Here is a 17,273-nt window from a genome sequence, read left to right as displayed (position 1 = left end):
TAACTCATATCTCTCCTGGGTGACACTTATGTCCCTGAACCCAGATACTACACAAGTTCCTTTTCTCTGGACAGCATACTCCTGTCACTTCAAGTATTTTGGCTGTACCAACTGGAGAAAGAGATATGGGCCCTGTCTGCTAATTCCAGCTTTTCAGCCATCTGTCTCCCATTGTGCCTGCAGTCTGGCCCTCCGAAATGACAGTCTACATTCAGAATAATTCAAACCTAAACTTGTCAATGGTTCTTTGAATTGAATCAGGTTTCCACCCTAGGCAGTTTCATTGTTTCACCCTTCTTCAGTGCTGATTTCATCCTTTCCAGCTTTGGGTACTTGATCTCCATCCTCCCACTTGGTTCCCACCACTTGGAGAGAGGGCCTTTCTGTGTTTGTTTCCTGCTCTTATTTACTCCATATGATTTTCCATGAATTAGATGACCAATATGTCATATTACTTGGTGGTGCAGATTATTATTATCCCAAAGTCATTCTCTCCTTAAGTGTTTACAAATTACCTACTTTACCAGATAAACTATTTTAAAACATTATGTTTCCTATTGCCTTACTTCAGTGTTACTTTGGTAGAGGTGAGTTTATGTGTTGAATACATAGTGACACAGATTCCACACATTAAAATACACAGACGTGCCTGCATAAATCAGACTGAACTGCCAGATTTGGCTGTACAGTCATTCAAAGGTCATATTTCTTAATTTTTAAGTAGCATTGCTTCAAACATCCTGAGTTCTGTTGAGACAAAGAAATGTAAGAAAGATAACAAGTAGAATTTATAATAGTATACACAATACATTTATAGGAAATAAGTTAATATGGTCTTCAATATAACCAATGCATGGTTACAAAGTTGCAATATTATTTAGCATTCAGTGAAAAATGAGACATTTGGAGTGATTTACCAGTTTCAAGCAGTCTGGATCTGTTGTTGTTACCTAAAAAAAGACTGTCTGTAATTCTTTCTCTGTGTATGTGTTCTTTTTATTCCCTCTTAATTGCCATTTTTCCCCAGACCAGCTGTAGCATCTATGTCCTGACTTTGATCCAACTACTTACTTTAACCCACAGAAAATGTGTCCATAGACACAGGCATCACTACAATGCCTCGACTCTTGATAAGTTGGCTTTTTAACACAATGGAATGTGCAGAAATCATCATGGAGTGATACTTTTACACATGGGGAGAGAGAATGTTAAGACCCCATCATAATAAATATTGGCACAAAAATACATTTCTTTTCACCTAAAATTATATGTAAATATGATACTGAAATTTCACTTGAGGTCAAGGAAGGAGTGAAATGTCAAGTCATTTGCCTTTTTCTCAGAGTCTTCCATTAAAACAGTCTCATTTTAAAAATTATTTTACATTAAGATTTTATTGTAATTGTAACTATGTGTGTATTGGAGTTGGCAAATACCTGTGAGCACAGGTACCCATTGAGTTCCAATACATTGAATTCCCTAGCGCCGGATATACAAGCAGTTATAAGCCTTCTGACATGTATGCCAGAACCTGAACTCAGGTACCCCAAAAGTAATCCACTCTCTAAGCTGTCTCCTCAGCTCTCATTTTACATAATGTAGTTGAGTCATCTCAACTTTCCTTGCAGGTGAGTCTCTAAAGGAGGGGCAATATTTCACTAGGCAGTACATTAGATGCCTGTGACTGTAAAAACTGCCTTCTAACTGAAGGACAATAAAATTAAACTTGCATATTTGGAAAACTGGGCGTTATTTAGGGTGAGTTTTCTCAATGTTGATTTCTGAAATCTTCTGTAGACTCGGGTCTGGAGTAGATTCAATCTAAGGTGTTGCTATCAGCTGTTCTTCTGATGCCACCCCTTTACCCATTGAGGCAGAGTATAATGTGCCATGCAGATAGTCACATCCACACTTGTTCTTCAGGATCAAAGAGGATTGGACCTCCTTATTATGAGCCGAGGATGTTTCTTGACGTTTTAAAGCCACTTTGTCAGAAATCATTAGAGAAACTTTAGTCACAGTCATTGACAAGAGTCTCATAACTGATACCAATCTTTGCCCCTGCTCCCTGTCCCCTTGATTAACTACTCTATTTACAGCCATGGCTGAGTCATTTATCCTCTTGCTCCTAACCCTTACTGTAAGGACCTCAATTGTTCTTCTGCCTACTTAGCATTGTAAAGAAGAGAATAAATTTTGTTAAACTGTCAGTGCTGAGGAGACAATATAACTCCATAATCCCTTGCATTCAGATGACTCCACAATTGGACTCATGCCAGTAGAACCACTGGGGAATGTGACAGGACTCCAGACCACAGTAGGCTTCAGACCTTAGCACTACTGATGCCATGATGGAAGTATTCTCAGGCTTTGAACAAAGACCTAATCCAGTAAAGTTCATAGTTCTGTGAACTCCCTAAGTGTACTATCTGTGTTTTTTAACTTCTCTGATTGTGCTTGGTTAACTGTTCTTGCTAACTGAGGAGTGTCAACGCAGGATGTGTTTTTGTGTGTATGTTTAAAACACATCCTGAGAAATGCTGGTGACTGGTCTTAAATCCCAAACACCCAGTATAATTGCCAGCTAGCTCATACAGACTTTCTATCGGTGTCACCATGCTTATGAGTAGTCTTCTGGGACTCATGCCATACAATAATGCACAATGTTTAAGACTGGCCAAGGTAAATGAGCCCTTAGGAGCCACTGCATACTATTAGCAGCAGAGGCAATACTAAGGTAAGAGTGAGAAACTGAATTTCCTGATAATTTCTTTCTTTCTTTCTTTTTTTTTGGGGGGGGGAGGAGTCCTCTTTGTTATTTCCTTTTTTTCTGGATATTTTATTTATTTACATTTCAAATGTTATCCCCTTTCTCAGTTTCTCTTCCAGAAACTCCCTGTCTTATCCCCCCTCCTCCTGCTTCTATGAAGGTGTTTCCTCACCCACCCACCCATCCACTTCCACTTCCCAGCCCTAGCATTCCTCTACACTGGGGTATCAAGCCTTTACAGGACCAAGGGCCTCTCCTCCCATTGATGCCCAACAAGGCCATCCTCTGCTACATATGGGGCTGGAGCCATGGTTTCCTCTATGTGTACTCTTTGGTTGGTGGTTTAGTCCCTGCAAGCTCTGGGAGGTCTGGTTGGTTGATAGTGTTGTTCTTCCTATGGGGTTGGAAACCCCTTCAGTTCTTTCTCTGACTCCTCCATTGGGGACCCCATGCCCAGTCCAATGGTTGGCTTTGAGCATCTACCTCTATATTTATCAGGCTATAGCAGAGCCTCTCAGGAGACAGCTATATCAGGCTCCTGTTTTCTTATCCATATACTTTAGTAAACTTGAACAGAAGACTTTAACATGTTGTCAATAACTCTGGAAAATTGGCAGAAGCAAATTAGATGAAAAGGATTTAAACAATTCTTAAAAATAGAATTCAGAAAGCTCTCCTGCTTCTCCCATAGGGACTTCCTGAAGCTCCCCATGCTGTCCTCCCATCAACTTCCCTCTGCCGCTGTCTCAGCAAGTACTCTGCTACTGCCTTTCTTAGCACTCTTCCTTCACAACTCTATTGGCCCACACACTACTCTCCTATGGCTCCCCAGTTACCTTGGAAGACCCTGTAAGTATCTCTGTTCTAGTTTCTACTGATCCTTCCATCTTTTGACTCAAAAAACAAAAACAAAACAAAAACAAAAACAAAAAACCAACACTGGTTCTGTGTCTTCTTGACTATCTAGCTATTGCTCCAGGGTTGATAGCATCTGCCCTTGGCACCTCCCACTCAGATTTCCCAAGGTCACTCTTAGCATCCTCCTGTGAACTTTTTGTCACTACATGAAATCTTGGGAGTTTTATCACTCACTACTGCTCCTCTTGGTCTTAGCTCCCAAGCTCCTAGGATCCCTTCAGCTACTGCACAAGGCCAGTAGGATTATATGCAAGCTACACGTAGGTTAAAATCTCTTATCAAAGATAGATAGAACTTAAGTACAGAAACTCAGAAACAATTGCAAAACCACAAGCAATAGAACATCAGGACCATCAGTCTCCCATGTACCTGTTATCACTGGCTTTCCCTAGCCATGGAAAGAGATTCCATAACCCCTTTCTTATAACCTTAACTCTAAAGTCAGAACCATGTATTCAAAACTGCTAATTTCTGCTGCTTGCTATGGCTGGAACATGCTTCCCTTGTTCACAAGATTTCTGTTTTTTATGTTTTCCTTCACTGCCTAAGTTTGGCTGTCCTAAAACTTGATCTGTAGACCAAGCTGGCCTTAAAAATCAGTCATCCATCTGCCTCTGCTGAGTGCTGAGATTAAAGGTGTGTGCAACCACACCTGGATCGTAGCTTTTCTATAATTCCTTTCTTTTTCATTTTCACAAATTGAGGCTTAGCCGGGTGAGGTCTTATGCCAAAGTCACCACTCCCTTTATTCCATTCCTTGATGTGTTTATCTCCTTGAACACAGAACTTAGTTCCATTCAATTTTTTGGTACCCTCTTTTCTCTTCTATCTGTTCATTTTCTGTTTTTACTAGGTTGTATTGAAGTTCCATTGGCAGCACAATTAACCCAATACACTTCAATTTATCCTCAGGCAAAGTTTTTAGACAAGGATGAAAAGCAGCCAAATTCTTAGTCAAAATATCACAAGAACATTCTCTAAGCCATATACTAACATTTTTAGCCTCTGAAGCATCTTGATACAGACTCACACAGGTCAAATCACCCTCAACACCACTCTCCTCCATGTTCCTTCTAGGATGCTCATTAAGCCTCACATAAAGAGCTCAGCTGCTTTTCTCATCCAAAGTCTAATAATCCACAATACTCTAAACAAAAACCCACCCCACTCCTGGTACCAATTTCTGTCTTAGGATTTTATTGCTGTAAAGAGACATCATGACCAAGGAAATTCTTATGAAATAAAATATTTAATTGGGTGTGGCTTTTAGTTTCAGGGGTTTAGTCCATCATCATCATGGCAGGAAAGCATGGCAGTGGTGCTAGAGGAGTTGATAGTTCTGCATTTGGATCTGAAGGCACCCCACACTGGACAGAGTTAGAGCATAGAAGATCTTAAAGTCTACTCCCACAGTAAAAAAGCCACACCTAGCCCAATAAGGCCACAGGAAGAGAACAAAAGGAAAACAAACAATTTTAAACATTGTCTAGCATGTGCATTAAAATTGGTAGGGTGTGACAGGTTAGCAGTGCATTTACCTGAAGCAATAAGTCTGTAAAGCCAATGGGACTTGCCTGACCTGTAGAGTGGGACTCTATTGCAAGAAGCCAAGTGCTGGGAGTAGCTCAAAAGTGAAGGACTTTTCTAGCAGTGACAAGGTCCTGGGTTTTTAACTCTAGCACCTGCATTGGGGGAGCTAGAATAAATTAACTGCTTCTATGCAAATCAAACAATAAAACACATTGAACATACATGTATACACATATTATATTAATCACTTTTCTCATTTGCTCTGACCAGATACCTGACAAGAAGCAACTTAAGGCATGAAGGATGTAGAGAGTAGCTATTGCTAGAAAGTTCTTCAAAGCCCAGTGTCTCTGGGCGGTGGTGGCTCATGCTTTTAATCCCAGCACTTGGGAGGCAGAGGCAGGCAGATTTCTGAGTTTGAGGCCAGCCTGGTCTACACAGTGAGTTCCAGGACAGCCAGGGCTATACAGAGAAACACTGTCTTGAAAAACAAACAAACAAACAAACAAACAAAAAAAGCCAGGTGTCCTAATAGTCTGACATCTATCAGCTAAACCCTATACCCAAAAGGTTCTATAACCTTCCAAAACCTGGAAACTATATGTATAAATCATTTAGCTTTTGGGTGATAAAATGATAAGATACACTTTAATCCAAAATAAAGAAACAAGAAAAATAAATAAATCTCTCAAATTAGTAAGGATACAGAAATGGGGTAGATGATGACTTCCTGCATACAAGATTCCACTGCTAAGTGAGCAGTAAAAAGTTAGATTTTAAATAAAAATTCAAAACGTACCTATCAATTGAACATTTGTGCAGTGTCAACTGTCTGTGAACATTTATAAAAGGTATTATACAATACAACTGTGTATTAGAGGCCTTCAGGAATGTGCTGAACTCTGACTGTGTACTGCCCTAATACAGAAAATAAAACTTTTCAGAAAACATTAAACAAGTCATAAATAAATGGAAATAACTATTATGTTCTTGAGTAAGAAGGATCAATGCTGAAATGAGTTAATTCTTCTAAAACTGAGCTAAAATTTAATTGCCACTCAATTGAAATCCCAGCAGGAGTTTTTATAGAGCACAATACATTTATTCTAAATTTATTTGGATATATTCTAAATTTATAAGTAAAATTAAAGAGGCCCATGATACCCAAGGCAATCTTTAAAAAAGAAAAGAAGATGAGAGATTTCATTGAGCAGATGTCAGGTCCTACTATGTTGTTGTCATTAAGGCAGTTTAGAATTGATGGAAGAAAATAGAAATCAGCCAGAAGGGTACACAAAAGGTGACATACAGCCCTTCTCTTTCCACAGATTTACACATACACACACACATACACACACACATACACACACACACTCACGCATACACACACACACTCACTCACACACACACACACACACACATACACACATTCACTCACTCACAAAAGAAATGGAATTATAAAAGAGAAAAAAAATATAGTTTATCTAATAATCTCCATGAAAAAGGTACAAGAAAAATTAGCTTTTGAAAATGCCTAGAAAAATATTCTCAGATGTATTAAAACTTAAAGTTGATTTATAAGTTGTCTCTAAATGTTCGATGAAAAACAGCTGAGTATATTCAGTGCTATTACATTTAAATACAGCTATTACACAGTAAAATTAATTCTTTTTCATTGGTACAAATGACTGTAAAATTCTTGAAAACCAAAAAACTTTACAAAAGTGATTTGAGGAGAGAGCGCAACGAACAGGATTGTAATATTCAACTTCACTGTGGCTTGTGAGAATTTCTACCATAGTTTCTGCTTACAATTTGATAAAATGTTAGTTAGTGTAATTATCACAAGATAGTTTTAATGTAATCTTATAATCATGTTCATAAGCACCTTACTCAACTATGCACGTTATGAAACAAAGGATGTCCTAAGATACATCGAGACCAAGTTCTCAGCACAAAGGAGCTATATTTTGCCCCAATGGACAAAAGACAAACAATAAGAGACAAAGACCAGAGATACAGGATGAGGCAGAAAGGAAAAGGAAGAAGGGGGAGGGGTGAAAGAAATATTTATCCTGGAAGGACAAAGGACTGCACATGAATAGAGAGGAGACAGATATGGTCCATAGGCAAATGGAGGTTTATAAAGGGAAAAGGGGAAACCTGTGTTAGGATGAGTTGGCTTATTTGGTGGTTCAACTCAAGGGGGAAAAGTGGCCAAATAATGGAAGAGACTTTGGTGGAAGGCTTTCAGAATGTAATATAACAGTTTAGCAAGGCAGAGGGGATGGGAAAAGGAAAGGCCTGCTACAATCTTAAGTCTTCCAACTCATAGTGTCATCTACATACCCTCTTCTAGTTGACAAGTCCAGACTTGTCTGAGTTTCATTTGGGATATTATTTCCAGCAGATTAGCCTGTGGGCATGTCTATGGGTATTAATATGATTGCTAATTGATATAGGAGTCCCAGACATTGTGGGTGACCTCATCCCTGAGTAAATGGGCTGGGGGTCTCTGTAAGAAAGGTGGCTGAACAGAAGCCTGCCAGCAAGCTAGCACCTCCATGGATTATGCTTAAAACTCCTCTCCTGCTGGAGTTCCTGCCCTGACTTCCTTTAACAGTGGACTCTGCCCTATAAGATGAAATAAACCACTTCTTCCCTAAGTCATTTTTGGTTATAGCATTTGTCTTGGCTAAGGTTTCTATTGCTTTGATAAAACACTATGACCAAAAACAACTTGGAAAGAAATGGCTTGTTTCACCTTATAGCCTGTGATCCATCATCTAAGGAAGTCAGGACAGAACGCTGGAGGCAGAGACTGAAGCAGAAGCCATGAAGGAATAATGTTTACTGGAAGTTCTTCATAGCTTTCCCAGACTGCCTTATAGCACCCAGACCCACGTATCAAGAGGTAGCATTAGCCCATGTGATCTGGGCCCTCCCACATCAATCATTAATTTGGATATACCACAATCTTGCTCACAGACCAATCTGGTGGTGGCATTTTCTCTGTGGAAGGTCCCTCTTCCCAAATAAATCCAGCCTGTGTCAAGTTGAAGGAACACTACCAGGCACAATGTTTAGCCCAGCTAGGGCATCTTTAAGAGGTGCTACCAGTTGTAATTAAGTACTTATTTTATTTTTTCTGTGATGACTGGTAGAGCTCTAGGGTAGGTACTATTTTCCTTGAAGCTGGAAACCATGTCCTTTTTGATGACCACTGTGAGGCTCAAAAATAGCCTCATGTAGGATGAGGTTCCAGGTCCTGATAGCCACTCCATTCATGAAGGTAAAATAATACAGTGGAATGCTTTGGTACTTTAATAAAGATATGTGTGGAACACTTGGAACTGAACTGCTAGGTAATCAAGAGTGTTATGTGTGTTCTTAGCTATTGGCACAGTTTCATACCTTACTATTTATCACATCAAAAGTATATGTCTGACCAAGTGTGTTTCATTCAAGTTTATCAAATCATTATAATTTGTTCTTTATACATGCAAATTTAGAATACTTTGCCAATAAATGCGTACTAATAGTGGCATCAAAAACCAATAACTGGGGGATGGCTTGGTGGATGAAGTGGTTGCTGCACTACCATAAGGACTGTGTTCAGATCTCAGTAGACATGTAAAAATGTATGTGCAGCAGTGTACAGCTGTAACCTAGTACTCATTGGAGTGCAGAGACAGAGAAACTCTGAAGATTCACTGGCCAGCCACACTAGTTGAAGGACTGAGTTCCAGGTTTGGGGAGAAATCCTGTATCAAAATATGAGGTGGAAGGGCTGGAGAGATGTTTCAAAGGATAAGAGCATTGGCTACTCTTCCAAAGGATCTGGGTTCAGTTCCTAGTATCTACACAGTGGCTCTGTAATTCCAGTCCCAGGTGATCTGATGCCATCTTCTACCTTCTGTAAACATGACATGCACACTATGTAGAGACATAATGCAGTCAAAAAACCCATACACATATAAATAAATAAATAAAAATTTAAACAGTGATTGAGGAAGATGTCCAATGTTGACCTCTGGCCTCACATGAGTACATAGGGCTAAGTAGTCTCATTCTTTATGCATAGCACTTACATGGGTATACACAGGCACACATAGATACACAAACACACACTAGAGAGAGAAAGAGAGAGAGAGAAAGAGAGAGAGAGAGAGAGAAATTGTTACAGCTTAGAAAGTCTGTTTTCTTTTTCCGGAATTAGACAAAACATAGTATCAAACATATTTCAGATGATTCAGTTACAAATATTAAAATAAAACTTTTTCCATATCAAAATTAAAGTAATACTTCCAATATTTATACAAGAAGTCTACATACATTATTATATTGTCAATTCAGTTACAGATTAAAGAGAAAACATTTCAGTGACTGTGGAATGTGACAGCTGATCAAAAGAGTCATCTATAGGTTGTAGTAAAGTGTGACCTTGTAATCCAGAGGACACCACATTCCTCAGTGACAGATACTAAAACATGTACCAGGTTTTATGTAAGTTTTTATAATTATTATCATTTCTACACAATCAATTTCATGAGACTTTTTAATGTCTAAAAGTGAATAGAAGTGAAAACTCCAGCACCTTCCGGTGAGATTTACTTGAATTATTCTAGAAAACATGGCTAGTTTCTTTCTGCAGACTCGAGTATGGAAGTAAGCAGTCTGATGAACTTATACACATCATGGAAAGAATTATAGAGAGGAACAGGAGCCACACGAATGCCATCTGGTTCTCGCTTGTCACACTGGAGAGAGAGAAGAAAAATAAAGATAAAAATAAAAATAAAAATAAAGCAACCATCTTCACAGTGTCCATACATTGAAATTCTACTTTCATGACAAAATTCTGTAGAGATCATGACTTCCCTCAAACTTAATACATGAACACCTATTTTTGTCATTGTTAGTAAAACTCTACACCTCTGTTAACCTAAACTATCCTCTTAGTAATGACACTAACAGTGGGTTCTCATGGGAGTGTCCAAATTATGTTTCTGAAGTCATTGGAAGATCTCTTTGAAAGTTGGGAAGTCTTTGAAAGCTATCGAGAGGGTAAGCCCCAGGATGGACAGAACCCTTGGTCTCACTGAGATTTTAAGAGCTTCAGATACCACCCTTCACTAATTCTCTAATCCCTGACCATGGAGATAGGAGTTGTCTATATGTCCCAGGGAGTGCATATGGGATTGAAAGGAGGATCACATAATTTAACCAGCCTGGTCATCACCATGGCCAACTATTAAGAAATGTCCATTATAGCTCTCAGTGAATATAGTCTCTGTATGCTATCCTTTTTAATTCCTATAATGACTCTTTGAAGTGTTATTAAACTGAAAACACAGATGAAATGTCTCAAGACAAAGGAGCATGGATTTCCCCAGAGCACAGAAGTTGGGAGGGGCTCAGTTTGGTTTAGAGTGTCCATACTATAACACGAGGCCTGAGATAGGGTAATCTTTCTAAAGCTGTGAGTACCAATGAGTAGAATGCAACCCAGCCCATATACCTCTTCCCTTAAAACTGTAACATGTAACTGTAACATCACATCTCCTCAAGAGGCTAAGAAGCCTACATAAATTTATCATATGCAAACAGCACAGGCTTAAAACCACAGTAAACATTCTTTGTCTTATTCTCATTTCTGAGAAATGTCACCACATTGTTTTTGGTTGAATTGATAAAAGTGAGAGTAATTTAGTTTAATCAACCAAAAGAGTGTGGTTTGTATTATTTTTTCAATAAGGTATAAGAAGATTTATCTTTAACTCCATAAATTATACCATATATATATATATATAACAAGTAAAAACCATCACATTTTATAAAATACTTGTATATATGACATGATATATATGAAAGTATGTATGTATTTATGTTTTTGATGTCATATATATATATATATATATATATATATATATATATATATATAGTTTGTTTAGACACCAAACTAGTGAAAACTTTATCTTCACTGAGTCTGATGAAATATAACCCTACTTATCTACTAAAAAATCTGTGTCAATAACACAAGGCTATTTTTCAAAAGCAAGATTTGCTATTTATTCCCTTTGATCAGAAATGACAAGGGACTTGTGTAGCTACCCATCAGGGCTCATGCTGAGTGCTAAGTTGATGTTTGACTTATCCTGATTGGTTGACTCGAAGGATATGCAATAAAGGATAAGTTTAATACCTTAAGACTCATCCCAACCTGGAACCCAAAGAGAAACCGTGGTGAAATCCAAGACAAACTTATATACATACAATGACTCCTCTTTTCTCTAGTTCCTTAAAAACGCTTTTCTTGGGAATGGAAAAGGTCAGCGTTAACTGGCAGCCTCGTTCCTCTGCTCTGGATGGGGTGATTATGTTCACAATTGGCCCCTTGTTTGCTGTGTTATCTCTGCTGTGGTAATGTTTGAGCATGTACTCCAGGTAACCTGTCAGCAGAATGGATTTTCTCCTCAGTGCAGTCATAGTTGCTTGCTGGAAGACCTGAGAATCACATCAGATTAGTAGTGGCTACTGATTTACAGAGAAGCAAATGCAAACGTAAATCACACATCAGAAAGGACATTCTCATTTTTGATCAAGTCAAAAACCATCACATTTTAGAAAATACTTCTTCTAGTAAAACATGTTATCTTTTAAATGCATTGTCATTAAATAGCAAAGGTAGTTTCCATGACAGCAAATATGTGTGACTTCTCTTTAAACAATGTTTGTGAGAAAAGACAATTTTGCTTTAGGATACTCAACTGTTGTCTGTAATTTGGTCCACAGAAAGCTCAAAACAAGACAAATCCAGGTGTAAAGGTAGTTGCTGGTGTTGTTTATAATGTCTTGCTAAACACTACATTTTCCCAAATTCAGTAGATTTGAGGTGTTTGTTTTTTGAGAGGCAGGGTTTTTCTGTGTAGCCCTGACTGTCCTGGAACTCACTCTGTAGACCAGACTGGGCTCAAACTCAGAAATCCACCTTCCTCTGCCTTCTGAGTGCTGGGATTAAAGGGTGTGCCACCACCACCTGGCTTGTTTTCTTATTTGTTCTTCTTTGCTTGCTTGTTTGTTTGCCTTAAGTTAAATTATAAAGTTGATTTTCTCAGGGAAGCTAAATAAATATTTACTGCGGCTGAGGAATTTAGTCCCTTCCCTTCCACTCCCTTCCACCTCTCTTTTCCTTGCAAAACTCTAGCACTTGTGTAAAATATTGATGGGCTTATCCCAGTGAGTGACAAGGGTCTACATCATGTGGTAATGTTAAGGGCAGGAACAGAGATGCTTTTCTGTCTTATTTAAAAATTGTATCCTCTGTGTAAGAACTGGAGGTCATGTTAACACCATGACATATATGGCATGCCATTTAATGTCCTTTGCTTTAACATAAGCTAAAATATCAAGAACAAATATGGTGATGTCATTTAGCGGTGTCTGGATTTCATCAAGACGTGAAACAGGATGAGTGAGAAAGCATTTTAATAAGACTTGACACAGTCAGCAAAGATTTCTCTGGATATAGTGTCTAAGGTTTGGATTTGCTGAGAGTTCAGATTATCTTAGTCAGTTAAGGACCAGCTGCAGGCAGAGGCTAGGTTCTGTTCTAGTTCTTTAGGTTCTGTTCTAGTTCTTTAGTGAATGTGGTTGTGAAATTGCTGAAGTACTGTTTGAGAAGAATAAATGCATCTATCTGCTTTAGGCTAAGACAGCTGAGGCCGAGGCAGCTGCAGGCAGAGAGAGCTGAAGGCAGAGGCAGGTGCAGGTGTCTTTGGTGAGGTTTGGGTACCACATCTCCAACTTCAGGATGTTGGACTCAAATTACTGGGACTTTCATTCTCTTGTGCAAAACCAGATGCTGGTGGGGCTGGAGCCTCTGGGAAGCCAGGGAGGCTTCAGATTAGCATGCTCCTTGAAGGGCAGAAACAGATGGGCAAGCATGGCTTACAAGGTTTGAAACAAAGACTATGTATGTATGAGATGCATTAGCACACGTTTCTCCTTGGAGATTATAATATTCTCAAAATGTTTTGTTTAGTAAAGAATTCTATAAAACCTTTTGCTTCAGCAACTAGCCCCCACACATGCACACAGGATAATGTGTAAAACAGAGTTATCCCTTTCTGTCTGCTTCTAGGACTCTTGCAGGTAACCAAACCCTCGACAACCAAGTTCAGAAAATAAAATAGCATTGGATTTTCATGTGATGTTGACACATTTTCTCATACACTATAATATATAAAGATCATACTTAATGGTACATAATATAGCACAATTGCTGTATGGCTACTTGTAAATGCAGGATCATCTGGGCATAGTGATAAGAAGAAAAAAAAATAAAACTAAGTCTGTATGAGGAGAATGTTTTCCCCTGGGTATAGACTCTGTGAATGGAGATCCTATGCATATGGAGGGCAAAGTGTCACTCTTAGTAATTCATGAAGGTATTGTGAGACTGTCAATTAACATTTGTAGTGGGCTTGAAAAAAAAGAGGCATTTGTTTTTACTGATTTCTTTTATAAATAAAGTTTCATTGTCTCCAGTGTCATCCAGTTTTATTTTTTATATTACAAAACAGCTACTCCTTCACAGAAAAATAAATACAAAATTATTTTTCATTTCACAGCTACAACAAAGGTGGCTATCGGCTTCTTAGTCACATTTTCTGTACTGTGACCAGATGAGTCACATTTTCTGTTAAATGTGACATGATGTCAGACAAGAAGCAACATTTACACCTGCTGACAGTTTTAAGTAGTGCCCTGGGTCTAGTCACAGTGTGTCTACATTCAAGAACAAGGCAGAGACAGAGAGCAGCAACATACCTTAAAATTCTAAGGCCCACCCTATGACCCACTTCCGCTAGCAGAACTCCACCTCCTCTCTAAGACCATTTCACCAGCTGGGGACCGGACCTGCAAATACTCAGGACTGCATTCAAACCACATGGTCTGAGCTTTTCCAAGTGGCCTCATAGAGCAAAAAAGTCTGTTCTGAAGTTCCACATGGAACTATTAAGACAGCTAGGGATAGTCTTAGTACCGGAATATTTGCCAAAAATACAAGGGGCTTGCTCATCAGCATGGAAAAGCAGACAAACAAAAAACAAGCAAACAAAACAAAATAAAACAAAAAGCAAAGGATTGTTAATAGGAGTCAGATGAGAAATTAACACATGCCCGATTTCCCTGTTGCTTTTTAAAAATTTCATTCTTTCAACAATCAATGTGTGTGTGTGTGTGTGTGTGTGTGTGTGTGTGTTTAATTATAGGAAGTTAAAAACATAATTTTTAAATCTTATAGGTTTTAACAGAATTCCTTTCAGGCATATCTACTTGCTGTTACCATGTAAATTAAACCCAAGGCTAGGAAGATTACATCCTCAGGTTAGAGGAGTTAGACCCAAGGTAGGAAGGTTAGACCCTTGTAGCAGAGTTAATTAATTATTCAAATTAATTTAAATATTAATACAACAAGAAGCCTGTGATTGGGCAGTGGAAAAGGGAGGCAGAAGTAAGGTTTTCAAGGACAGACAGAGGCAGGGAGAGAAAAAGACAAGGAAGGAAGATGGAGGGAGTGGAAGATGATCCAGATTCCGTCCGTGTGGCTTTGAATAGCCACAGGTAGCTATGAATATCATAAAAGGATAGAATAATTGAGATAACTTGTCTAATCTAGGTGGGCAGCTTGTATCAATGTTAATGGGCTCTGAGTTCATTGTGTGGGCGTTTTGTGGGGTGAGAATTTACTGATATAAATCTGACTGATTAATTATAAGCTCCTAGAGTTCTGATTTACTGGATTAAGGGGATTTGTGACAACTAGCTGCAGGAGATAAATGGCTGAGAAGGTATGGGTGGCTCTGAGGCAGGTGAACCAGAGCAGGAAAGACCACTGAATGGGGCTAGCCTAGAGGCAGAGAAACCACAGGCAGAGAGTAGCTGGGTATAGCACGGGATGGTGCCGATTTTTTAACGTTTCCCATAACAAACCCTCTTTAGGAAGGTTATATACTATTAAACAGGGCAGACATGTAGAGTGTAGAGTTTTCCATTGTTCTGATTTCTTTTTTTTCCTTAAATATTTTTTCTTTAATTCCCCTTTCCTCTCCCCTTCATTCTCTTACTTTTCTTCTCCCTTTTCCTTTCTTTTTCTCTTCCTTCCTTTCTTCCTAGCCACCCACTCACCCACCCACCCACCCACCCATCTATCCATCCATCCATCCATCCATCCATCCATCCACCCACCCACCCACCCATCTATCCATCCACTTATTCATTCAATCCAAGACAGTGCCTTAGTCATCTAGAACTCACAGATAATCCACCAATCTTTGCCTCTGCCTTCTGAATGTTGGTATATAAAATGTTAGCCACTATTCCTATCTGGCTTCTCTTAAAATTTCAAACTTAAGTCTCCAAGCCTTGTGAAGAAACACGTTGCATTTTGTCCTTGGTGCTGTCTTGACCTTCATCACCATGAAATCAACCTGAAAACTTAGCTTGTGTTTTTGACCAGATTTTTTTTTTTTACAATTTATAACATTATAAATATTATATGTTGAGCAGAGGTAGATATTGTGTACTCTTTGCTATATAAAAATATGAACATAAGGATGAAAACACATAAAAAATTTCCAACTTAGTTTTCAGAGGACTGAAGAAACTTCTGAGATTCTCTGCTGTAAACCTCTTCATTATGCTCATCTGCAGTCATGCTTAATATCTACTGTGGAATGGAGTGTCAGTTCCTTCCCAGGCTCACTCTGCTCCTGCTCAGCACAGTGTGTTTTAAATGGCTCTACGAATGACTGCCATCCAGCAGGAAGGAAGTAACAGTTGGAAGCTGATGATAGGAACCACTTTTACGGATATCAGTTGTAAACAAAGCCATAGCAATACAAGTTTAAATGTATTGGATGGAAGCATGCATGCCGTGGGTGGTTCACATGTGAGGGTCAGAGGACAACACCGTGGATTCTGTCTGCTACTTCTGCCTTCATTTCCATGGCTTCTCTAGTTTGTGCAGGAAGCACTTTACTTGCTGACCCATCTTCCTGACCTTGTGTAGTTGGCTTTTAAGTATAGAGTCTTCCACTTGTTTTTCATGTTTATAGGATAGGTTTTTTTTTTTTTTTAAGTAGATGAGACAAACTGGTTAAATCATTTCTTTCATTGAAATATTGGCCATATTTTAGTAAGATGAGTCCTTGCCTTCTCTCTTCTTATTTCTTTTTTCCTTTATCCTCTGTTCTCCTAGCTTGCTCTCCTCATCCCCTTTCTCCCCAGACTACTATGCCTTTCTCACTTTGTAGCCCCTCCCTCAAATTCCCTTCCCTGGGACATTTTCCTTTCTTTTCTCCAAAGCATGGTTTACCCCCAGTAATAGACAAACACGACGTATAAACATAAACTTCCCAGTGTTTCCTGACATGGCTCAGAAACACACAGGAATTAGGATAACAGACGGAAGTATGCATTATTTTGTAATTTAAATTCTTTGCAATTAAAAATGAGGAAGAAAAATTTTTCAGAACCTCTTTAGCCAATACAAGGCTTGAATAGTGTGTTTAATAACAATAATCAAAGAAGAGGCTGTCTTTTGGAGAGAGGGACATACAATAAGTTGGAAAGGGAGACTAGAGGGAGGGAAGGGAGGGGGGAAATTAACATAACTATATTTGAATTAAAATCTACAAAAGCTAAAAGTAGGAAAAATAATGATCATTTGGCCAGAATCTAGCCTTGGTAATGAATAGCGATAATGCACTCAAGAAGTTGCTGAGAATTAGTGCCCTGTTTCGGGTGTCTGCCGAGCTTCTTTTGGTAAGTTTACATTTAAGTCTTAAAGGGAAAAATACTCAGAGTTAGCTCTCAGAGTCTGAGAGTGGAAATTTGATGTGTTTGGTTCTAATTCAGCATAGTAGGATAAAGAAGAATGTGACTCCCTTCTGTGCAGATAGTTTGCTAAAATAGAGGGTGTGACCTCACAGGCTAGGATCAACCCACTCCAAAGGTGGAGACAACTGAGTTGGAGGTTATCAAGTCT

At 38.8% G+C, this 17,273-nt stretch overlaps 1 protein-coding gene across 2 annotated transcripts in view; it reads right to left on the bottom strand.

The window, feature by feature from the left end:
* Positions 1–6,963: 6,963 nt before the first annotated feature.
* Positions 6,964–17,273, bottom strand: part of Kynu (kynureninase) — a 128,646-nt gene continuing 118,336 nt past the window's right edge. For both annotated transcript variants that reach the window (XM_031370146.1, XM_031370147.1), the window contains exons 13-14: positions 11,495–11,725; positions 6,964–9,978 (exon numbers count right to left, since the gene is read on the bottom strand). In XM_031370146.1, the coding sequence (XP_031226006.1) occupies positions 9,856–9,978; positions 11,495–11,725 (354 nt within the window). In that variant the 3' untranslated portion in view covers positions 6,964–9,855. The remainder of the gene's footprint in view (positions 9,979–11,494; positions 11,726–17,273) is intronic.

The sequence above is a fragment of the Mastomys coucha genome, unplaced genomic scaffold, assembly GCF_008632895.1.
Source record: "Mastomys coucha isolate ucsf_1 unplaced genomic scaffold, UCSF_Mcou_1 pScaffold15, whole genome shotgun sequence".
Lineage (NCBI taxonomy): Eukaryota > Metazoa > Chordata > Mammalia > Rodentia > Muridae > Mastomys > Mastomys coucha.
Note: the sequence above shows the minus strand (reverse complement) of the source record. Positions and strands in the feature narration are given on the sequence as shown.